A 25,243-nucleotide genomic window follows, 5' to 3' on the forward strand; every position below is an offset into this window, starting at 1 on the left:
TGTATGTCCACGAAACGTTTTGCACCGTCAAAAAATAAAATTGGCTACTTGATTTCACCTATCACTGGTTATTTTTAGAACATAACACCCGCGATAAACGAGGGACAGCTGAGAAATATAACATTTGAATCCATTTTCTCTTTTGCTCTGAGGGCGGGGAAAAAATATCGACAAGTCGATGAACATCATTTACAGATATATTGGGTAAATGCCCAAGACATCTATAGAAGTGTAAATCGCCGCTTGATTTATTAATTTGCTTAACTTGTTTTGGACCGTAAACAGGGCGAGAATAGGAAACCGGAAACAAAGCTCCCCACAGGAGTTTCCGCACCGGAAGTAGCATATGCTAACGTGCACATAGTCAATTATCCATTGTTGCCCTGTATGCAGCTGTTTTCACAAACGTCGCACTTGCTTACGTCACTGTCATGAGACATTCTCGCAAAAAATCATGGTTTTAGTAACGCAGTAACGCAGCGTTCCTACGGGAAAGTAACGGTAATCCAATTACCGTTTTTGCAATAGTAATCCCTTACTTTACTCGTTACTTGAAAAAAGTAATCGGATTACAGTAACGCGTTACAAGTACCGCCTTACTGCCCATCTCTGCCCGGGACAGTATGAAACAGTTACTTTGTTGTAATCCATTTATTCCAATAAAGTAACTGTATTCTAAATACCACCTTTTTAAATGGTAACTGTAACGGAATACAATTACTCATATTTTGTATTTTGAGCCTGTATGTATACTTTTAACTCTATGGGAATTAGAGAAAATCCAAAATACATTAAAACTTGTGCACCCAGGAGTTAAAAGAAATCGTTTAAGCCCAAAATTACTGTGACATTCATGCCTGTGGTGAGTGTACTATGTAAACTTATAATCTTAACTGTATATGTGCTAAATAGTGGATTTTACTCAAACAGTTACTCTTATTACATTTAACATTAAAATAAAATATAAAATATTTGGAGTGTTACATGAAGTCCTAGTGAACATCTGTAAAATATGCTGTCAGTACAGTGCAGCCTGCTGGTCATGACTGCAAAATAAATCAGCATTTATGATTAGCCAGACATTTGATTGCTAATCATGGTTTCCACTGTGTCCTCTCATCTTCACTGTTCTTTGTCTCTGTCTTTGTCTCTCTCTCTTCCTCATGATGTCATTGCATTAGGCCCGATGTGAAGGGAGGGGTTAATTAGTGGGATTAACAGCGATAGTCTGAAGGAAACTTATTGAACCAACACACATACATACATGACGGTAAACTGATACACACACATTTGATACACATGCATGCTAATGACTCCAGCAAAATGACAGTAGTCAGCAGCGTTATTTCCCTCAGTCAGTTACAAATGGAGGATTAAAACGTATGAGGCACAGCTTTAGAAAAACCACTCTGATGTTGTTGAAGCAGAAAATATGTATTTGGCATCCGTCAGATGAATGACAGGTATGATTAGCGGAGCAGAGTGTCAATCATAGCTGCCCGTCTGGAGAAAAAAAGGATTATAAAACTCTTTATTCTGAAATGATTTACTAAGTCTTTTAATGATAAGAAATTGAGGAAATTAGCCTTTTTATAACGTACTCTACAGGCTGGATATTTCATTTATAGATAAAAGATGTGCGGCAGCTGCTTTCAATTACTTTCAAAGAACAAAAATTTGAAAAAAAAAAATTAAAATATAACATCTGTTGCTTTTCTCACAAATATGGGGTTTCTTTAATTTAATCATTTGTGCAGATATCTCCTTGTTTTCAAATCAGTTTTTCAAATGAGCTCCTATAAATGAATCATTATAAAATGCTTACAACAAAGCAAACCCGCCAACCAAAACATATGTTATCTTAGTGCAGGTACAGGCATTTCTTCAAAAACTGAGTTGTTACAGGTTGATATTTTCATAGCTGCTTTTTTCCCTCTCTGAAGAGGGAACAAAGGTTTCTGGGATTCAGTTACAGAAAGAGATTTGATGATGAAGAATTAGACTTGGAGTGGTCTCAAAGCCGTATTTATTTTCTCAGCCTCCTTCCTGCCTCTCAGCTGCTTTCCCGAGCAGATATACAGGCGTTTGGATTTAATGAACGAGCCCACCACTTCTGCGGCACTGAAGTGGTCACATGACCCTCACATTCATGTCATGCTGGTGGTTTTTCATTCCAAGGCCGACTTCAAGCAGCAAGGCAGAAAATCTCCAAATGAAAAACGTGATTGATGCCTGCTATTCATAGCTCCCAATTAGCTCACCCATCTTCACCACACGCACACAGTTGTTCCATTGGAAAAAGAAAATGCTAGCATTTCTTGGCGTAATTAACTTCACTTTCACAGATCTGCATTAAATAATGCAGATGAAGCGGAACAGTTCCTACTGTATCCTCATATATATTATTATCCTTTTACATCTGCGCTGTTCTCTTTACAGTCCTGAAGCGAGGCAAAGTGAAGAAGGGTAAAAACGACCTGATCAGTGCTGAGGAGGGGGAGGATCCTTTTGCAGACATCTCCTCTGTTGGTAAATCTGGTAAAAAAAAATTTTTTACCCACGTCCACCAGCAGGATACCCCTGACCTTTACATGCTGTCTATTCACAAACACGACCTTTACAATAAACCCCCCATAAAGGCTCATCTTCTACAGTGAACACATTCTCTGACTCTGTCGCCTCCCTTTATCAGATCAGGATGCCATGCCTCTGCAACATTTAAACACGAGGCCAAAGATCTTAATAATGTATATTATTCTAGTGGCTCTTGGATTCAGAGACCGAATGTCTAAAGTTTCTCCCGGCTGTGGATCTCCTTGAGGGTAAAGGAGCATAATTAACTTTTCTAATTAGACTGTTGAAATAGCAGGAGAATCACCTGCAGCATATTCAAATTATACTTTTTAATATTAAGGGACTTCATGCTTCCCAACAAAGGCAACATGTAATTGCTTGTCTGTGGGTTGGAAACAGCCATTAGCAGGGTAAATGAAACCCTTTAGCTGCCTTAATTTCTTTCCCCATTATCTGATCTAATGACTGTTTTTTTGTTTGTTTGTTTCTTTAGAAAAAAAAAATTGCTGAGGGAATAGATGTCATATATATTCCATGTCTCATCTCACTGGTTTCACTCATAATGCCTGCAGTTCCGCTGTGCAGCACAGAAGTAGTAGGTGTGCACAGTTTTAATGAGCAGCTTCAGGTAAATTTCAAGGAGTGTTTAGGTGATTTAATGCTTTGATTTCTGTCCCATGGGAGAATTTATTTTTAAATTTAATCAGTTTACAATCTTGGCCATGAACGAGTTCATTGCTTGGGAGCAAATTTAAAAGTGTGTTAAATCTGTTCAGAGCACATTTTTCTACCTAGTATAACAGTTCAAAAAAACTACTTTTTAATTTTCTTGTGAGCTTAGCTCAATAGTTGCCCCCAAAATAGCAGCAACTTACCAGTAACTTATTAATACCAGTAACTAAAAACACACACTGAAGATTAGGATAATATAAAACCAGCAGTCTTAAAAAATGGCTATAGCATGAAAATAGAACATTAGTTCAAATTAAAACAAGATAAATACCAACAGAACTGAGAGCCCTACCCCATGTTGTTCTAAAACTGCTCTATTTCTACATTGACCAAACCACAGAAATATTATTTTATTGTGGATTCACTGAATCAGTTTTGTCCTTTCTATTGGTGTCATGTGCAAAAAGTCTCAGTGTACATGAAGTAGTCAAATGGAAGAATTACACTTGAGCGAGTGTCCCTGTGCACCAGACAGTTACAGCTGGATCAGTTTTCCTTCAATACTTGCACCTTTTTCCTAGTGACTTTCAGTTTCTTCCTTGTGAAGATAGATGTATCAGACTCTTATTCAGAGGAGGGCTGTAGTTTTTTTTTCTTTCAAATTTTAGGTCTTGTACTCATGGAGTGCAAAACAGAGAAAAAGTGTGTGTGTATATCGATCGATCAATATACACACACACTTTTTGGAAACCAGTGTGCCAAACACATACCCATATCCATCACACAGTTCAGGTAAAACTACAGCTGGCTTAACTGTTTCTATATAGATTTACCTTACAATAAAAAATATTTAATTTATGTCTAAAAGAGGAAGTAGGTGGATTATTATTTTCTCTATGATTGCTAAACGAAAGCCTTGTAAGCATTACAGCCATCTGAGTGTAAAAGCTAATTTAAAGATCACCAGGGGAAAAAAGCAAAGGAAACGAACAGTGATTCATTGTGAAAACTGTGAATCTGAGAAATAATTAGACGCTGCACACTCACACATTTCCTTTCTCACCTCTTGGTCATCGTTTTCAGCTCCTCCTGGCTCTCCGTTTGGTCGGGCCAGTGTGAAAAGCAGCGGTAAGATGGACAGCTCATCTTACTTCCGGCGTAAAGAGAAGAGGATCCGCTTCTTCATCCGCCGCATGGTGAAGGCTCAGAGTTTCTACTGGATCGTCCTGTGTGTGGTTGGCCTCAACACACTCTGCGTGGCCATAGTCCACTATGACCAACCCGAGTGGCTTACAAGAGCCCTCTGTAAGTCTCAGAATAAAATGCACTCCTACATACTCATTTATTCACCGCCTGTATGACTACACTCTCTCTGTTTTGTTGCTCTGTCCATCAGACACTGCAGAGTTTGTGTTTCTGGGTTTGTTTCTGACTGAGATGACTTTGAAGATGTACGGCCTCGGAGTAAGGAATTATTTCCACTCCTCCTTTAACTGCTTTGATTTTGGGGTAAGTGTAGGCTGTAATCCAAGCTTCTGTTTGGTTTATGATGACTGGTGTCCTAAAATCAGAGCCACACACATCAGGTAATAACTTTACCTTCTCCTTTTGTCTTCAGGTGATTGTTGGCAGCATTTTTGAGGTGATCTGGGATATGATTAAACCAGGAGCATCGTTTGGTATCAGTGTGCTGAGAGCTCTGAGACTGCTTAGGATTTTCAAAGTCACCAAGTAAGTTCACTGTGTGAAACTACAAGGTATAACCATACATTTGTCACGGTTCTGGGTGATTTTGACCCAGCATTTTGAGTTCTTATGTTTTGGTTTGATTTCGTATTATGGGTTATATTATGATTCCCTTGTTTTGCTCTGTTGATCATTATTATAAATCTATGTTTCAGTTTATTCTGGTAAGGGTTTAGGTCTTAGGTTTTGTCCTTGTGCCCTCGTGTGTAGTATAGGTTTAGTTCAGTGTCAAGTCTGCGTCTTTGTGAATTGTTTCCTGTTTTATTTTGAAGGTTTATGTCTTATATCAATGTTTCTAGTTTCGCTTTCTCTGTCTCGTTAGGTCTAATTTCTCCCAGCTGTGTTCACACCTGTTTCTCGTTCCCTCATGTGTATATATAGTGTGTGTCCTCCAGTGTTCAGCGTCGTGTCGTACCCTCAGATTTGCCTTTGTGTTTCCGGTCTCAGCTTTCATTGTTCAGTTTGTGTGTTTGTTCTTTGCCGGCAATAAAGCTGCTGTTTTTGAGTTGCTATTTTTGTCTCGACAAGTCTCCACCTGCCTGCACACAGATCCCTGACAACATGCCTTCAATGCAGAAATGTTTTCTTTGTTTGCACTTTGCAGCCCTACCAATATTCTTGTGTTCATTGTGTGCTGCAGTTTAGATGAAAAATGTCTCCTTCTTGGTGTCATAAATCAGACGAAGTGGAACACAAAAACAGTATACAGTGCATAACTGTGAAATATACATAACGTTAGAGTGAGAAATCTTTTAAGGAGTATGCTTTTTATCACTTTGCCTTGACTTTTAATCTGAACACTTAAAATGTGTCACTTCAGGAAGCAATACAGGGAAACCTTTCAATGTATTATAAAACTGAACGCACTACTTTACTGAGTAAAACCTGAATCTAGCTGAAAATGGTATTGCATTCATGTATATGGTTCTTATTGCACTCTTAAGGTCTTCCCACAGTATTTCTTTTTCTGACATCCTGTTGTATATTTATTGTTGTGCTTGACATAACTGTCCTGTTGTATGAGCTCTTCGGTTTGGGCATCGCACAGTCTGACCTTGGTGTTAATTTATTGGGTTGTCCACTCCTGCTAATATTGTGGCATTGTGCTAATACACACCTGCAACGTAACACTTGGACTGCACTTGACTAGACCTGATAATAAACTTGCCAATACATCTATAAAATAGTTTCTTACCAGAAGGTCCTAAATATTGAAGCTGTGTTCTTCTATTCTTTTCTGCCTTGCTCCCTGCACTGACAATCATGTCATAGTTCATACCTTTCATGCCATTAGATTAGCCTTAATCTTGTCATTCAGTGAGACTGGCAGCTGTACACCCTGACACACTGATTTGTTTTATGCCACCTACACTTCTTATTGCTATTTGTTCCACTCTGCCCTCCTCTGCTTTGGTTGTTCTGATATGTGTATTTGCAAGATTTGTCATATTACTTCTGTCTGTCTGAGTCTTCCTGTTTGTTTTTTTTGTCTTTTGTGTGTGTGTGCTCCAGTATGTACAACAATAATTTCTTTGTGCCCCTCTTTTTGTTTGCTCTTTCATGTCAGATACTGGAACTCTTTAAGGAACCTTGTTGTTTCCCTCCTGAACTCAATGAAGTCCATCATCAGCTTGCTCTTCCTCCTGTTCCTCTTCATTGTGGTCTTTGCCTTGCTGGGGATGCAGCTCTTCGGAGGACAGTAAGTGATTTGTCCAACCTGACCTGCTCTTTTCCCTCCTCTTTCCAACCATTTATAATTCATCACACAAGCACCAACACAAACACAAATCCTCTCCTCTTCTACTTCTCTACTCATTTCCCCACCTGACCCTTCTTGTGTATGATCCCTGGCCCAGCGTGGCAGTGGTGACAGACATGTTGACACAGCAGGGAGCTGGCAGATCAGCAGTAGTGACTGCAGCCCTTTGATATCACTCTCAGCAGGAGTTCCATGTCTTCTAACAACGGGAACACCTCATGATTCTGGGCTGGCTGCAGTTAATCAAAAGCCTGGCATCTGGCCCCGTCTGACTCAACTCATACACAAACATTTTACCTTCTCTCTCCTCACATATCATCTCACATCACACAAATACTGCTCTGGTCAGATAGTTTGCCTTTTTAAATCTACAGTACTAAAATTATTATTAAATCCTGTTGAGTGCTTAAAAAGAAGGCAACTGGATGTCTCTTGGCTTGTGAAGATATTTCACATCTTGTCCAAAAGGCTTCCTCACTTCCAAAACAACTGTGTGACCCAGGTATTTAACCCAATGTAGGGGGCCCTTTGGAGGTATTCCTGAGGGTCATTGATCCCCTATTGATCATGTGAGCCATCACAAGCGTGGATCATTGCAGCTGCCGAGGTTTCACCAAGTGTAAATCTCTATATGTCATGGCCCTGCATTGTAGTTTTTGGACATTATAGTGTTTGAATATTCTGAGTTGATTCTTGGTTTCATTTACCTCATGCTTTAAGTGTTTAGTGAGACTAATTCCTCCCTCAGTGTTTCTCTCGGTCTCTTGTGTTTAGCTTCCTGTGTTGGTTTTTGTAGTCTCTAGCCTTATCTCCATGTTTATTTTCCCGTTTCACCGGTCTTGTCTCTGTGTCTTGCTCTCTCAGCTCAGTCATGTCCCCGTCCGGGCTTTGTTCTGTCCCTCCACTCTGTCGTGTCTCCATGTCTGTTTTATCCCCAGCTCCTGTGTCTAGTCACTTGTTTTAGCCTCTGTGTGCACTCCCCAGCATCTTCTCTGTGTAGTCAGTTGTGACTGGTTGCTGTCTCTCCATCTCCATCTTGTCTCTATGTTGCTCAAAAGAGTGTCTTTTCTCCACACAATGCCAAACTTAATTGAAATCTCCTGTCAGTCCTGTCACTGGGATTAATAATATCCTACCTAGTTTGGAATACCCTATGACCCAGAAACTGACATTGTACATGGAAGCCATGTTATATCTAGCCATTAAACTATAAAGAATTTATATAATATAAAGAATAAAAAATGTCACATTTTAAAGTCTAGAATGTTTAATCAACCAACCATACAACCATCCATCCATGTCTACCTGCTTATTCAATTAATGGTAGCAGGGACCTGGAGCCTATCGTGCATGTGTTGCACTGTGGAAGAATGCCAGACCACCCGGAGAGAGAACCCATGGAAGCATGGGGAGAACATGCAAACACCACACAGAGATAGGTCAGATGGCTAGCAGAAGGCTGGCAGAAAAAAAAAACAATCAAGTAGAACAATTAATCTCAGTGAAGTTAGTCCAAAGCACAAGAAAGCACCGTGCTTCCCAAGTGGGAATAAGCACAGACTGGAAAACCAGGGTAGCTGAGGCAGGGATTATATTTGATTGCAGACACGGGTTCAAAGAGTAGTGGTGAAAAACAGTAAGCAACACATGGAAGAGTATTTCTAAACCATTCTTTTTATTTTGGAAAAACTGCACTCATTTGCTTTGCAATGTTCTTCCTCCAAGAAAGTTTAAACTGAACAACCAAAACACATTTAAAATGATATTTTAACCAAGTAGTGGCACATTATGTGATAAAACAACAACAACAACAAGTTTTTTTTAATTTTTATCAAAAACAGGCTTCTAGATGTATTTATCAGTGTCAATGGTTAGTACCGTTGCCTCACAAGAAAAAGGAAAAGACTAATGTGCTGAGTGACCTTTTTATTTGGAGTTAGTGTGTTCTCAAAGACTGATTGTTGTAAATTCGAGCGTGGATGAGCTGTTTGTCTCTCTGATGTCCCTGCCTTTTAGCAAAGTCAGCTGGGGTGACTTCAGTCACCACGAAAACACTGGTTTGCAAAGCAGTTAAAAAACATGGATGGATTTATGTTCCTCCTGGTCAGGCATACCTAACTTAAACAAAAATTAAAACAAATAGATGAGTTTATAAGCTGTTTAATAGGTTGGATTCTATGTCAGGTTGTCAGAGTGATGAGTCTTGCATGATGTTATAAATGTCATAAATACGCGTTTATTTAAAGCATTGACCTCAGATGGTTTAAGAATCTCTTCTCCATTGTATTTTTATACATAAATACACTCAACTGAAATGCACAGACGGCCTTCATAAAAACCACAACTGAATTTCTTTGAAGCAGGAGGCTGTTGCCATGGCATCAAGCCTTACATCAGTCTGCAGCATCATTAACATCACATCAGTCTCTGGTGATGGACAAGTGTGAGATGAGTCTGACATCCACATGGTGCTTGTAGCCAGCTGAGCACACCAGGCTGAGCACAGTGTTCTCTGCCCACCATAACAACCATGCTATTGTTAATTCCCTTATTTGAACATTTTTACCTTTAAAAATGTGCCCAGGATTTTACTTTTTTTGTGTTCATGAGTCTAAACATAGAAGTGGTTCAATTGGGTCAGGTAAAATCTAAAGAAACTGCAACAGTTCCTCAGACAGAGCTTCGTTTTAAATAAAAACTTTTCAAACCTAAGTAGAAGACTGAATGGCCTTTGAAAAGGCAGCAGAAGTGCTTTGTTATACCCAGGCTTTATTTTTGGCTCAGAGATTATGTACTTGCTCTCAGAATGGTAAAAATTCTGAGAACTGAAAGATAAACAGCTTGAGGTAGAGGACTGTGTTCATCCTCCTGCTGAGACTCACAGGACATCGTTGACTGTTTTGCAAAAGTGATAAGCTCAAAAGTGCAGGATTTATTATAATGCAATAATTTTTTGTTTTCTGTTGGCTGCTTTGTAGCTTTCAGTTTTAGAGGTACAGACCTTCTTTTGTTGATTAACTCTGACTTTTTGTGGGCACAGGAGAGATGGCATTTTTACATTTTCTGCTCAGGCCCTTTTAAGTGTCCAGGATTGGTAATTGTACATCCTTTCAAAACAGATCAGAAACAGAAAACATCAAAGGACAATTGTTTACTCCCAACCTGTTTGACATTCCAGTTAATGAGTTTTTGGAACATTTTAAAAGACTTGGCATTTCATCCAAAAATTTAAAAGATTAATCTGCAATGAAAATAATCACTCGTGGTCAGTCAGTCCATCCAGGAATTTATTATGCTGCAAAGATGTAATACAAATTAAAATTCTTCCCATCATTTTCTACAGTGTTTCATAACGTCTTCAAAAGCCAGAGTGAACAAAGAAAAATCAAGGCTGAGGTTCCACAGAAAAAATCCATCTGACTGTGATCTGAAATGCATTTTTAAAATAAATGTTCCCAACACAAATTATTTGTTTGTCAAGTCTTATGACAGTTCAGCGTTAGCATATTGTGTAGATGCTAATCTGAAAGTGCTGGCTGAGCCTGCACCTGCTCAACTTGCCTGTTGAAGGAAGTCGCACATTGACCATGGCGGTTAGCAAGAGGAAATTCATGTGTTATCGTGCCACATCATTGAAACATCTTTACTAGCTAATGCTAGCTGTGTTCCTCAGAGCAGTGAAAACAGTTCCAGCGGTAGCTTGCCTTGCCTCGCGTGCTATTCCCCATCAGTTTACTGTGAAAGATTTACAGTTTATCCACAACGTGCATGCGCAAATCACAAAAAAAAGAGATGTTAAACAGTGACAGCTACAGTTTCCTATAGAGTACAAAAGAAGCAGAGCTTTGAGCAACAATAGACAACTGTGGTCACAAGATGGCAGTGATCTAAAGCAGGGGTAGGCAACCTTTTTGATCATGAGCGCCATCTAAAATTTCCTCAGAAGTCAGTGTGCCACATGATTGCATTGGCAATAAATTTAATAATGCTCTATATTAACAGTTACACACTATATAGAACAACTTTATAGAATTATATTTGTTCGCAGATGTTGGCAGCTATTAGTGAATAGTTAACAGCTATTTTGAAACAAAAAAGACACTTTTATCCATAACAGCAAATGAACTGTACAACAGAAAATACAAATGCTATTTATGGTCTCCTCACAACAATGATAAGAAAAATAAACTTGGCCAATATGGCATGTTTGTTAATACAGAGATACACGTGTTAATGTGCTCTCTGGTCTCCCACTCAGAGACACAGGTCTCCGAGTGTCCAGCATTCAAACGGCTACCTGAGGACACTCATGTAAGAGAAAATCTGCTCACACAGATATGTAAAATGGTAAATGGTAAATGGACTGGTTCTTATATAGCGCTTTTCTACTCTTTCTGAGCACTCAAAGCGCTGTACACAACTTGTACATTCACCCATTCACACCCATTCGCACAAGCACATTTTTCTAAGTGCTTTCTAAGTAACATTCACACACACATTCATACTCCGATGGATGCATCGGAGAGCAATTTGGGGTTAGTATCTTGCCCAAGGATATTTGGCATGCAGACTGGGGAAGCCAGGGATCGAACCACCAACCTTCCGATCAGTAGATGACCTGCTCTACCACCTGAGCTACAGCCACCCCATATGTAGAGCCAAATACTGTCAATAAGGCCTCTGCAATGTTCTGAAGACAGTTAAACTTGTCAGGTAGTGATGTCCAGCAGGTGAAAATGCAAGCTCCATGAACACGCACAGCTGTGGATTCCAGCTGCGTTCGTAGTTCTGCAAACTTTGACCCCCACAGAGTCGAGGTTTACAGTTCAATCAGCTGCATTTTGATGTCGCATTAACTGGCCAGTTAATGCGACATCAAAATGCAGCTGCTCATTAAAGCTTTCTGGTTTGATCAGAAAAGAAAACATTGGTCCACACACCTGAAAGTCCCGAAAACGCATTGTGAATTCTGTCTCGAGTCTACGGATGTATCCGTGTATTTCCGGGGTACTGATGCTGTGCTGAGCGGACAGCTCCTGAAGCATTTGTGTTGGAATGTGGAAATGTCAACATTGCTTGAAAAAACGCCAGCTAGCAACGTCCCTCTCACCGGTAGGCTAAGTTATTTTTAGCCAACTACAAGTTGAATCTGGTAGTTGGGGTTGTTAGCTAAGATACCGTCATTAAGAAGCGGCACAACTAATGTGTCAATATGAGCTAATTTGCGATGTGCACCGCTGGCTTTTATTTTTTAATGCACCTGTTCGGATTAATTCACTGTGTGTCGTGGCCAGGGCTGTACTGGGACAAAAAATCGGCCCGGGCATTTTGACTAGAGACCGGCTCACCAGGTATTATAGGACAAGCCATAAAGCCTTTGAATGAAAACAGACGCTGTTGTGACAGTGATGTACACTGTCCTGTTAGTATATGTATAATTTCTATACATTTTACATCAGATAAAAACTTTGGTTGTAAGATTCAGATAATTAGTTATGAAAAGTGAGACATTTTAAATGAGAATAAGAAAGTATTTCTTTGTGCCCTTCTTTCCCTGTTAATGCCCTACCTGGCCCCCTGGCAAAACTTTGCTAGACCCGCCCCTGCACAGTTACCAGCTGTTAGCTACATAGAAAAGCATCCTGGTGTTATTTGTCTCTCAGAAACAGTTCATAACTTCCCTTCAACTCATTCCTGTCACCTAAAAGGTAAACCTGTTTCTCCATCACCTGCTCAGCTCTGATGATTCAGTAAGGACATCTCCTGGTTTCATCTTCATGTTTCCCTCTCACCACATATCCAAACCATCATGACCAGCAGCTTTTACAGCTGTGGCTCCAGCAAACATCAGCTGATACTAGAAATTAATATCAAATAAATTCTAACAACAGCTGATCAAGCTTAAAGATGCTGCTGTTGTTTAGCGCGACAACCGCTGGTTTCCTCTTTCTGGCGCAAAGTGGGAGATAAACAAACAAGAGAGAAAAGCCGATCAGCTGATCGTTGATCAGTTTCATGATTGAAGTAGCAACAGGAGAGGGAAGGGGAGAGAAGAAGAGGCAGCTGCAGCATAAAGACACAGAATACCTCTAGCTTTGTGTATTTTTCCATCCTAGTTGAAGTCCGAGACAAACTGTGTTCCTTTTCAGCTCAACACGAAATGCGTAATATTTTCTCTGAATGCGGGATGATTCAGTTTTTTTAAGGGACGGTTGGAAACTCTACGAACTAACCTTATGAATAAAATAAAGTTCACTATCAGTAACATCATAGCATCCACCCAGCTGTATAGAAACTCTGTCATGCTAGCTAGTACGCAGTACGAGTTATGGTAACTGACGGTAAAAAGACAGCACAACGAAAATAAACTCCACCTAAACTTGGTTTGTATCTGACTCACATAGACTGCAGTTCATAACTTCTTACCTGAAGTTCAGTTCACCTGAAACTCGGACCGGCGGCCGCCTCGGGTCTCTCCTCCTCCTGCCTCCCCTTTCCCTCATCCACCCTCTGTGGCAGCTCCGCCATAGCCACCATCAAACAACTGAGTTATTTTTACACATTGGCCAGCATCTGGCCAATCCACCACCTCTCATTGTTCATGCCATTACAAAAAAGAAAAAATCATCGGCCCATAAAAACGAAAAATCACCGTCAGCCCACCGGGCAAATGCCCGATGGCCAGTCCAGCTATGGTCTGCCATCAGTTAACCCTTCGTGCCCAAGGTTGCCGAGCCCTGATCTAAAGGATGGATGCAAACAGCTTTATGACAGCACTGTCTGAGATAAATAGAGATAAATTGCCTTTCTTTGCTTCATTTTAATCAATGTCTATTTTTAGATTTGAATTGTCCTGGCAGAATGCAACTGGGTTTTTGTAATAACTTATCTTCTGTTGGAAAGCTTGGCTAGAAAGGTACATTCTCAGTACCTGTGGCATAGGTCACTTATATAAGCTAATTAATTCCGAGTAACATTGAATTTCACTCACTGTAACTGAAGTAGAAACTTTTGGTTGGGCCACACTGAAAGCCATTTTATTTGTCAGAGAACTGCATTAAAAACACCAAAAACATAATGGAGAAATTTCAGTTCAGTGACTCAAGCTTTCAGCGGTTAGGCTTTGTAGACGTCCTGTTTCCAACTGCTGTGTCAGCATTCACTCATCAGTCAAAGCTGCCACATCTCTAACTTTAACCCTTTGTAGTGTTAAAAAAAAATCAACATCTGTGCAGTCGAAGAGTCTGTTCATTTTTTGTGCCAGGCTGTACAGTAAACATTATTATTAACAAGGCGTCTATGTGAGCTGACTTCAGTTTAGAGCAAACTTTAAGTGGCCATTCTAGTTTTTCTTATAACTTAAAGTTAACACATTGACACTGTTTCTTATCTAATAGCAGGATTTGCCACTTCAAAAAACTGAAATCAGATAAAAATAAATAAATACTAAATCTTGGGTACTGGTTGATGACAAAAATTATTCAAAAATCTAAAAACCTATAATATGAAAATATTTTAGCTGCATATTTTAAATAGTCATGTGTTAACAATATCCATTGCCGTTATTTATACAATTAAAACCAGCTGTTGTTCTTGCTGTTGTAAATGATGTATGATGTAGGAGAGCATGAGCTTGTGGGGAGTTGGCCTTCTATGACTCTGATTTAATGAAGTCTCCATGGACGACACATGGAAGCCAAACAGTGTGCTTCCAATCCCTATTATCAGAGTAAACAGAAGCCTGCACACAAAGGGGCCGCAGCAAAATGCAGCATCCATTCTCAGATTCCACTAATCCCCGGTGAACGAGGGGAAAAAAGACAGAAGTGTGGGATGGAGAGAGAGTGTGTGTGGGTATAAAACAGGGAATGAAAAGAATAAAAAGAGGGAATACCGATATGATGTGAAGTGGAGAAATTGGTGAAGAAAGCAGACAGGATGAATTAAAGACAAATCATTTCCCCAAAATTTAGGGTAATGATTTGTCACTTTTTATTCCAATTTAAAATCATCCTAACACAAATAGTGTAAAGTTATGTACCCCAAGGTAAAGTTTATGTAGCTGAAGCATCTATCTATCTACCTGTGTGTGTATGTATATATATATATATATATATATATATACATACATACATACAGTGGGGCAAAAAAGTATTTAGTCAGCCACCGATTGTGCAAGTTCCCCCACTTAAAATGATGACAGAGGTCAGTAATTTGCACCAGAGGTACACTTCAACTGTGAGAGACAGAATGTGAAAAAAAAATCCATGAATTCACATGGTAGGATTTGTAAAGAATTCTTGCTTGACTATCGCATGAAAACTTTGTCAGGATTATGCTGTCTTCTGAATTCTATTTTTTCCAGATTTTTTTATTACACCTTGATGTTGGGAGACATTCAAGATGGAAAGAATTTTTATTTACATTTGATTGTAAATTTATAAAGAATTTTTCAGCTCTGCATATTTTGCTTTAAAACTCACCTGCGATTTTGTTCTGATTACTATTTTTTATTGTTTACTTTATATGTTATTTTTTATTGTAAAGCACTTTGATTTTAAATGTCCAATATAAATGAAACAATAAATTAATAAATAAAATACTTTTTTGTGTATATAAAAAATCCTGGAGATCCATTCAAAGAAAAAAACAACTAAAAAACTAAAATAAAAATATTTTAGTAAGAAGCATTTTAACTGAAATCCAGGATGCCTAGAATTAAAGGTATCCCGGTTAGGGGCTTTCTACACTGGCAGCAGCTAGCAGCAGAGTAATGATAAGAGACATAGAAAGTCATTGATATTCAGTCACTTAAAGCAAAATCTATGCTAGCAAGCAATTGTTTATAAATGATATGACACTGTTATATGTAGGATTCAAATGTTAAAATAATGTTGGCTGTACACAGTTTTACACAGTCTCTCACAGTCTGGTTAGACATTTAAATTTACTGACCAATTTACTAATATTTCTCAAAACTTTAAATATACCACTTAAATAATGCACATTTAATTTGTAAATATCAACAGCTACCCACAGTGTGGTGTAGTTCCAACAATAGCTTTAAAGATAAAAAAGACATGTGGATATGTGGAATACCATGCACAATGCTTGCTTTCTTCATTGTTTATAATCAGTCACAACTTAAAAGCATCAAAGGTGGAGTAGAAATTACTCAAAGTATGGGTAGGAAAAGAAGTTGGGTTTGCTTAAAATGGGTATAGTGACAATTCATAAATCTGTTGCTATCCATTGGAACTCTGTTGCCATCTACATACATATAAATTCACATTAGTTACATACATTCAGTCCAGCCAGAACCTTGAACCCTCCACAAAACCTGAGTCAGGTGCTTTACAGGACAGAAATTTTAATAGCAAAATGACACACATCCAAAATACAACCAGTTGAGTATCTGATGTGTTGTGCCCATTTTGCAGTGTGACACAAGGACCGGACACACGCAGCGTCGACAGTTGAATATTTACTTACAGTGTTTAATGCCACTCTGAGTTATGCAGTTTTCACACTGCTCAGCTGAGCTCCAGCTCAGCACACACCGCTCTCCTCCAGCCCCTGGCAGCTACTGAAAACGGGGAGGCATAGTTAGTGAGATGGAGGTCAGCTGTGTGGGTCAGCCATCCCTTGACACCACACCCTGAACTCACTACTCCACCCCTACCCTGCAGCTGAGCCACGAACCACACCCCGCTACATGCAACCTGACTCAGTTCGATTGCAGTGCATTGGCATGTGATCTGACCACAACAGAATTTAATAAACCAGAAAATAAATGTGAAACCAGTTGACCAAATCCATCTTAAACGAATTTCTTTCTTTGCTTTTTAGAGGAAAGGTGAATATAAACTAAGTAGAATTTGAAACTGGTGAACAATCATTTGTTTTCTCAGATTAAAAACAATCACAAGTGCTAATTTTTAAAATAACATACATTTAAAAACAATACATATTTCCCATTATTTTGCCATGAATTGAAATATTTTTTTTCTTTTATCCAACCTCAAACATTTCTTATGCCTGTCTTTTTATTTTCATCATTAACTGAATGAAGTTCAAATGATGAACAGTAGGAATGCAGGTTATTTTCAGTTGAATGACCGACCCATCCTCATGCATTTCTGTGTCACTCTCTCATTGTCTTCTTTAGTTTCAAGACTGCGGATTCAGGTTTTGGCAGGTTTGTTGGGTCATGTGGGGGCTTTTTGCAAAGATTTAGAGTCTTTTTGTTGAAACTGTGCATGTCTGATGAAAGTATGTCATTAAGCTAGAGCCTCATATTAACGTCCATTATATAGTTTCTAAATTGCTTCAGTGTCGTAGAAATCCAGTAAAGAGAACTGAATCCACTTTGGATCCATTATATTAGACATACATATTGGAGTCTTGTGTTTATCTTAATACTAACATACATGCAGCAGAGAATAGCTTTAAAGGTTGTGTGGCAAGAAGACAGAGGCTGTACACAACAAATATGCTGTTAGTGAAGCTGTAAATACTGGAACTTTATCTTATATTCTTTGGTGATTTCTGTTGGTGCCTTTTCCGCATGTTCAGTTTTCCATTCAGGTTTTCTCTTTTCTTGAGCCCAAAACAGACTGGCACTTTCTGATGCATGCCACGATAGCCATGTGTACTATTTTATGTGCTTCATACAAGTTACTTTAATTTTAAGGTGATTAAGCATGGACACAACCAGGCTACCTCTTGTCATTTAGCACTTCTTCTGTGGTGTTTTAAGTGTTTTAACAAAAGAACTGAAATCAGCTCTTTGGTGAAGAATTGTGTGAAAGGAAGAAAAATGTATACTTCACATTTTACTTTATCTGCTTAACTTTTTTGATGGTTAACATGGCATGTGAATTGGTTTATTTGCTTGTGAATACAGCAAATGTAGCAGTGTGTTTTGGACTTAATAGCCGTGAGCTTTGGCTACCTGGTGACCATTATGTCCTCCTGTTGCATGTCCCTCCTCCCATCCTTCTCTACAAGCCTTTATCAATACAAAACACCCCCCACCACTTGATGTAAGAAGACTAAGCTCTCCCTGGATCTTTAAAGAAATCCGAAAAGCCTACTCCCATCAGTGTATTGTGCTTCTGTCTTTGTGAGGACGTGTAAGTTTTAGACATTTTTGGAAGATGTGTACATTTTGTATGAACATGAATTCAAAGAGCAGTTAAAGCAAAATATGTAAGGGTAAATGCTGGCATTTGATTTTACCTACAAAAAGTTTGGGAGTGAAATGTTCAGTTTTTTTATGATCAAAGAATAAGTAAGGATGGTGACAATGCATCATGTAGCATGTTTAATGGTAAGTTTGGTCAACTCTGGAAAATCTGCTTGTGTAAAGCTCGTGTAAAAGTGTAAATTAGTTGAAAAAAAAAAAGGAGAAGGTATTTTACACTCTACCGTTACATAAGTACATAAAAACAATACAACTCTTGTCTACTGAGAATCATTACAATGAAGTAGAAGCCTACAGAACTCAAAACAAAAACTGCTGTTAAGAGCCATGCACACTACAGCAAGAGCATTTATTAAAATGGATTTTTGTTATTTTATTATGTTATTTCATTTCCATTAATTACTTCAGCTGGCCTGCTCCTACCTTCTGGCCCTTGATCCCCTACACTGGCTGCACTGTCCGAAGTTATGCCTTGGCTATAGCTGACAGGATAAAACTAGCCAAATAAATTCCAATCTAGCCTACAGAAGGTTGCTTCTGCACACGTGTAAAAGAGTTGGATTGCCAATGAATGCATTCATGTTTTAATTGAAAATGATAGCTGAAAATTACTGGAAATGAGGCTCTGTGACCTTGAACATGCCACTTTTTCTCTGCTGAAGCTGTTCATTTTCAATTTACTTTAACAGATGTCACCAGATTCACTCAGAATTAAAGTTGTAGATTTATTTTCTCTTAAAAAACTAATAAAGTTGTTGAGCATCATTGTAATTTATTACTTTGAGCCCTGGTGTCAGTATTACTTGCTGTTTAAATTTATTAATTTATAAAAATGTAATTGTGATCGTCACCTTTCTAGCAAAAGTCAGAGAATATTTACACAAGATGAAAAAAATAAAGCCACAAATATATAAATATATAAATGTTGTAAGGCTTTGAACTCTCCCCAGTTCAGAGATGGCATAAGGAATATTAAATCCAGTTTGTCTCATGATCTGCTGTCAGTTTGTTGACAGTTTCAATAGCAAGGTTTTATGGATAAATGAAACAACAAAAGCAATATCCATGTTATTATAAATTGCATTTATCCTTTAATTGTTGGGATCAGGAAATGATCATTGAATGTCCTCACAGGTATAGAAGTACAAATGTGTGTGTAAATGTGTGTGGTGGGCTGGTGTTGCAGATGGGAAACAAAATGAAGAAAATGATCCAGTTGTGACTGCAGTGTGAATCTGTCCTTTTTTGTGCTCTCATGTTTCTCATGTCCTGAAACATGTATCGTTCCTCACAGCTTTCTTTTTTTTATCCCATTAATCCAAGTGACTTTCCTGAACTGCAGGTAGAGCCCATTAAGACCTGACTGGAACCTCGTTTTTAACATTTGCTCTAATGGTTTTGGGTTTTGGTTTTTTTTTCAGTTTGTAATTATGTTGTTGTGAATCCTTTTTAGGTTTAACTTTGAAGATGAAACTCCAACAACAAACTTTGATACCTTCCCAGCAGCCATCCTCACGGTGTTCCAGGTAAAACAACAAAACAAAACATTACACATGTGTGCGCGCTCATGCTTTCCAAATGAGAACAAGAGCATATTGACACTATGGAAAAATAAAGTTTGTTATCAGTCATTTTAATTAGAGCAAATGAGGGGTCTGCATACCTCCGTGTGCCCTAATGAGCTCACTGATAATCCTTCAATTAGCCTGTGCTCATAAGCCCTCACTCCGTAAAGTAATTTAATTCTGTGCTCTGTGAGATTTGCATGCTCCTTTACAACCTGCCGACGACCCCAGCCTCGCTCTGACTCTCGTTTCCCTCAGATTCTGACTGGCGAGGACTGGAACGCAGTGATGTACCACGGGATCGAGTCTCAAGGAGGTGTTCACGGCGGCATGTTCTCCTCCATCTACTTCATCGTCCTCACACTCTTTGGAAACTGTATCCTTTTTGACATCACAGCATTCCCACAGTCAGAAGCAGTGCCCATCAATTACAGAAAAAATTTAATTGCAATGTAAATACTGACCTTATCAACAATAAACCATAGTATTTTCATTGATACATGTAAATGAAATGTTATTGGAGGGATGTTTTACTTTGGATCATGCTACAGCCAACTCATGTTACAAGTTAAGTCTTTCAAGCTCGTAAATATAGGCTGAAATAGGAGTGATTTCTCTAAAAAACAAAGGTGATGAAAGATGAGAATTTTTTGCCAGCTAGCAGTGAGTTCTTACTCTGTCAGCCTTCAGGTACTCTTGTCAAGATCCCAACTTGAGGTGAAAAATTAGGCCCTGCTCTGTCAGGTAAACTGACAGATCTATACAGCATCAATTTTTCAGATTGCTACTAGTTTGGTGGGAAAAGCCAATGAATACTTAATCTGTCCAACTGTTGTTGCTCCTGAGTGCCGTTGTTATTCAGACACCCTCCTGAATGTCTTCTTGGCTATTGCCGTCGATAACCTTGCAAATGCACAAGAGCTGACGAAGGTAGGCGGGAAAACCAATCCAACGGAAAAAACAAACAAACAAAAAAAAAAAAACACTGGCCAGATGTTGATTTTTGAAACACGGTAAAGACAGATTCATCCTTTACTCCTTGAACAAATTTCAGTGTTGCTGAGACACCTGGCAGAGTGAGCTTTTTCAGCAAGCTTTTCCTTGGTTTGATGTGATCCTATTTTCATGGCTGTATTAGGGTTATATATGGCTGAAAACAGATATCAGTCTTGGGTAAAATTTCGACAATATCAGATGACACAATTAAATTCTGATTGACTTTTTTCCCCCTAAACAAAGGTCATGACTACCTAATCTGATTTTGCCCAGAAAACTATGGAGATCTGTTGCAATAGTAATATATTCCTCTTAAGCACAAATGAATGTCTTGGTTGTCACTGGCTGAAGGATGAAGAGGAGCAGGAGGAGGCAGCCAATAAGAAGCTTGCTCTACAGAAAGCTTTGGAAGTGAAAGAAGTCAGCCCGATGTCAGCAGCCAACATTTCGATCGCTGCGTAAGTTTCTCTTTCCCCAGACAGCAGCTCTGTTCAGTCCCACATGGAAATAAAACTGTATGATATCTCTCCGTAGGTTCTTCCCTCTCAGTCTGACATGTCTGTGTGTATATTTGTACCCTGTTTGATTTGTCTGTGTTCTGAACTTCTCATCCACCCCCATTAAGTCAGTGCCCCTGTGGTGTTTCTTATTTATTACACCCTACTCTTTACCCTCTTTAATATTATAGGCAATTAAGGAAGCTTCAGTGAGTAATACATGTGAGTTTCCACTAGCAAATTTCATGAGTTTTTTTTTTTAAATTTTGCCCTTGAATGTTGCTACCTGCTGCTAAAATGGCATTTTATAATCAAAGCTGTTGTTTGATTATGACTTACAAATGATGCAGCTCTCCATTCTAAATGATCATTTAGATGATAATCTCAGTAGTATTTTAGATATCGTGTCCCAGTTATTTCTCTCTGTCTACTAAAGTTAGTGAGTAATGATTAGCGCAGATACTCGATGTGATACTCAAAGTTTTCTGAGGATTCTGCAGTCTTTGGAAAACTAAGTACACTTTTAGGAATTAAGAGTGTAAGAAGTATAAATAAAGTTGGGCACTGCTCATAAAATTCAAATGCAAATGACTTGAAAGTTTAGCAGGTTGCTGGTTTGTGTTAACACAATGTCACAAAAATTACACAATTGGTCTTCCTAGCAAATTCAACCCATGGCCAGACCACGCAATGCTCAGAGAAACATAAAGAAGTCCAAGAGCTACATCTTAGACTCTATAAGCCTCACTTAGCACATTAAATGTTAAAGTTAATGACAGTAAACTTGGAAAAAGACTGAAAACGTGTAACTTGTTTGGAAGGGTTGCCAAAAGAAAGCCTCTTTTCTATAAAAAACAAAAAACACAGCAGCATGGTTCTGGTTTGCAAAGCTGCATCTGAACAAACAGCAGGATGTCTGGTACATGCTCCTTTGGATAGAGGAAAGTGGAGATGCTTGAATATAATACACAGTGCACACAGTCTTTAAATGCTACATTTTGAAGTTCAAAACTTCAGTTTGTTTCTGTGTAGCTGTGAACAAATTATGGGTTCATTGCATTTTTTTTATGTGGTCCCAACTTAAAACCAAAGCAAGACACATGAGATACTCATAAAGAGCAATAAGCTTAATGTAAATCATAAACAGTGAGACTTGAAGACTAACATTAAGCATGATGACAGAGACAGGGCAACACTGATAAAAAATGGAGAAACTCAAAGTGGCACAAGAAAACCAAAAGAACCCAAACGGATCAATTATTCATAGCTATAAATTATCATGTCTCACTGTATTTTCCTATCTTATTCACTAAAACAGCAACAATGCATTGTCTCTGCATTGTGTTCGTGCGTGATTGTTTCCACTTGTGTGTTAAAAAATTCTGCATAGGTCTTTTTGTGATGACATTTTTTTTTATTCATTTGTAAAACTTGCTCCTTAATTGCCGTCGTCCTCACTATGAGGTCAGTTAGAAAATTATTACTGCCGTAAATCCCTGGCTAGCTGACTTGTTCCCCATTACACTGCTCTTAGTGTTATCATGTGGCCCTGTGCATTAGTTTCAGCATTGTCAGACATGTTTAGTTTGTGCATTGAACAGTGTGCTAACACAAAAAGTCAGTGGGCTCATAAGAAACTCTTTATTTTTACTATCTGTGTTGAATGTGCTGTTTCAGAGAAACTCAGGGTTTCATTACAAAACTGAAGACAAAATCTAAGAATCTTCATTTGAAATAATTTTAAATATCTAAATATGTTTCAAATTCAACATTTCATTGTAAAATATAAGATTACATTTTTCCTCTTCATATGTTTTGGATTGAAACTCCTGAATGGTTTTCAGTTTCAGTTTTCGCCATAAAGATGTCCCACGTTTTTCCGTTGCTGTTGTGTTATTGAAGTATTTGCACAGATTAGTCCTTTGCTGTAACACAGAAGGCAGGGGGCAGGTGGAAGGTCAGTCTTTTTGTCCACCTGCCCCCTTCGGATTTGTGTCTCATTTTTTTTCCTTTGTTTTTGTTCTGCATGTACAGTTTTGTAAAGCAAAATCGAGATGCACTCTCTCGCAGGTCGTCCATCAGCAGCATTCAGTCACCGTGAGTTATCACTCTCTGTTACAATATTCTCCTCCTGGTCTCCTCTCCTCTCCTGTTTCCTTTCCTCTTTGCCTTCTCTTCTAGTCTTTCATCCCTTCTGTCTCCTTTCTTCTCTGCAATGCATTGTTTTTTTCCCTCTTTACATCTCTTCATGTTCCTGTATCCTCCCACTTTCGGACAATCTGTTCTCTCCTCCAGTCCTCTCTTTTCCTCTCCTTTTCTCTGCACCTTCATAAAACTAAACTGTGTTCTGTCATAACTTCGTTGCTAGTGAAGTGAAATGTATTTATGGTTCTTCTTTTTTAAGTCATCGAAACTGCACTACAGCAGATGGCACACGGTGCCACTGTGGTTTAATTTTGACTGTAAACTGTAGACTGTTGTCCCTCTGCCTTCGGTGCCTACAGTAATAGATCTTCAGCTCTGTGATGTGAATAATTTGTCTATAAATGTTTAATTTCTCTGCTTTGCTACTACCTCAGGCAGTATGGCATTTCCATTCTATTTGTTATTGTAGACTCCAGGCTGTCACTAAAAGAAAAACACAACAACCAGCTTTTGCTCTCCCTTCTGGTGATCTGCTCTCTTAATTGATTACGGTGCTGCTGGAAGGCCATCACACCTCTTTGAGTTAACACTGGTTTCTTATAAGGACTGCTCTTCTTGTGTTTTTGAGTGTGCATGTGCTATGTCACAATATTTCACCAGTTACTGTAGCATTTCTAGTTTTCATTTCTGCAGTCGCCTACATGTATTTCAGTAGTTCACCTGTCTGTGGATACCTGTCCTGTCCTGTCTTCTGTCTCCCTGTCTGTCTCTTAGGAGTTATACTGTCTACTCCTCCCCCGCTCGATGTGTCTTGAGGTACAGGTGATAAAATGGAAATAAATGACCTAACCCATAAAACTCACAAATCATACTGTGAACAGGAGCAATACGCATTACATTGATGATAACCAGGAATATTATTACATTACATGGATGCTCTATGTTTGATTTTTTTTATTTTGAGAAATAAAAAAAGCTCCCATTTCGCCCCATAATTATTATCCCAGATCATCTTCCCCTAAACTCTGCTATTACCCACCGCATGATTTTCCTGCCTGAACCATTTGCACATGACTCAGGTCACCCTGTGCAATGTCAGTGAGGCATGCCATATTAAGAAGTCCCGGTAAACGTTTTGATGTTGTCTGTTACAACAGCTGTTTTAAGTTTCACACGATGGTTGAAAAATAAAACAAAACAAGTTCTTTTTAAACTTAAAAACAAAACAAACTTATCTTGCATGTGGGAAGAGTTAAAAAAATATCCCTACAGATTACACCGTTACAGTGCAGGACTCCCAAAGTCCTGTACAAATAAAATAAATTCACCATGCAACACACAGTGAGACAGGAATAAATTAGCATGTACGTATGTATTAATATACAAATATGTGCTTTTTATTTGGAATATAGACATCTGATAATACTAAAATTAATACGTTGTGTGGACAAGTACGTCAATCTATAAGGTTTCAATAATCTAAAATTCCAGACTTTCAATCAAATGACGTTGTGATAAATAGCAAGTATCAATATTTATTTATTTATATTTTTTTATTTGTAAGGGAGGATTCACTGGAACTACTAATGTACATGGAAACGTATGCACACCTCATGACAACGTTAAAATGACCAATGTTACTGTTTTAATAAAGTTTACTGACGTGAGTTCTTTAAAGATAGTTTTGGCAAGATAACACAAACCCAACAATTCCGCCAATGTCCATGCTAAATAACAGGCATATCAAAGTTTTGACACTCTCATTTTATTTTAATTTCTGACATGTACCACCATGCAGCAATACGCAATATAACTTGTTCCACAAATTTACAAAAGATTCTAAGAGTTGTCAGGGGCCTCTAGGGCATCAGGGGCCTGATAATCTATCCCTATGTAGTAATTTCATTACTTAGAGTCTTGAGGAGTAACTAGGAGGAATAGATTACTGTGCATGTTCTTGTTTAAAGGACTAAGCATGCTCGGTCTGTGCACAGCAATGATATTGAGTTGGCTAGTTTGTAATGCAATAACAATAGTACATGCCCATATTATAATACAGGTTTCTAAACCTGTGATTTATGTG

At 38.5% G+C, this 25,243-nt stretch overlaps 1 protein-coding gene across 11 annotated transcripts in view; it reads left to right on the forward strand.

The window, feature by feature from the left end:
• Positions 1–25,243, forward strand: part of cacna1bb (calcium voltage-gated channel subunit alpha1 Bb) — a 213,504-nt gene that overhangs the window by 121,265 nt on the left and 66,996 nt on the right. For 4 of the 11 annotated variants that reach the window (XM_087843516.1, XM_087843513.1, XM_087843511.1 and 1 more), the window contains exons 9-19: positions 2,440–2,538; positions 4,330–4,551; positions 4,643–4,755; positions 4,865–4,977; positions 6,560–6,691; positions 19,411–19,483; positions 19,781–19,898; positions 20,385–20,452; positions 20,870–20,976; positions 23,050–23,112; positions 23,935–23,976. In XM_087843516.1, the coding sequence (XP_087699642.1) occupies positions 2,440–2,538; positions 4,330–4,551; positions 4,643–4,755; positions 4,865–4,977; positions 6,560–6,691; positions 19,411–19,483; positions 19,781–19,898; positions 20,385–20,452; positions 20,870–20,976; positions 23,050–23,112; positions 23,935–23,976 (1,150 nt within the window). The remainder of the gene's footprint in view (positions 1–2,439; positions 2,539–4,329; positions 4,552–4,642; positions 4,756–4,864; positions 4,978–6,559; positions 6,692–19,410; positions 19,484–19,780; positions 19,899–20,384; positions 20,453–20,869; positions 20,977–23,049; positions 23,113–23,934; positions 23,977–25,243) is intronic. The other 7 variants (XM_087843518.1, XM_087843517.1, XM_087843514.1 and 4 more) reach the window with 4 other exon arrangements.

The sequence above is a fragment of the Neolamprologus brichardi genome, chromosome 7 (genome assembly GCF_056152115.1).
Source record: "Neolamprologus brichardi isolate AB-2024 chromosome 7, ASM5615211v1, whole genome shotgun sequence".
Classification (NCBI taxonomy): Eukaryota; Metazoa; Chordata; class Actinopteri; order Cichliformes; family Cichlidae; genus Neolamprologus; species Neolamprologus brichardi.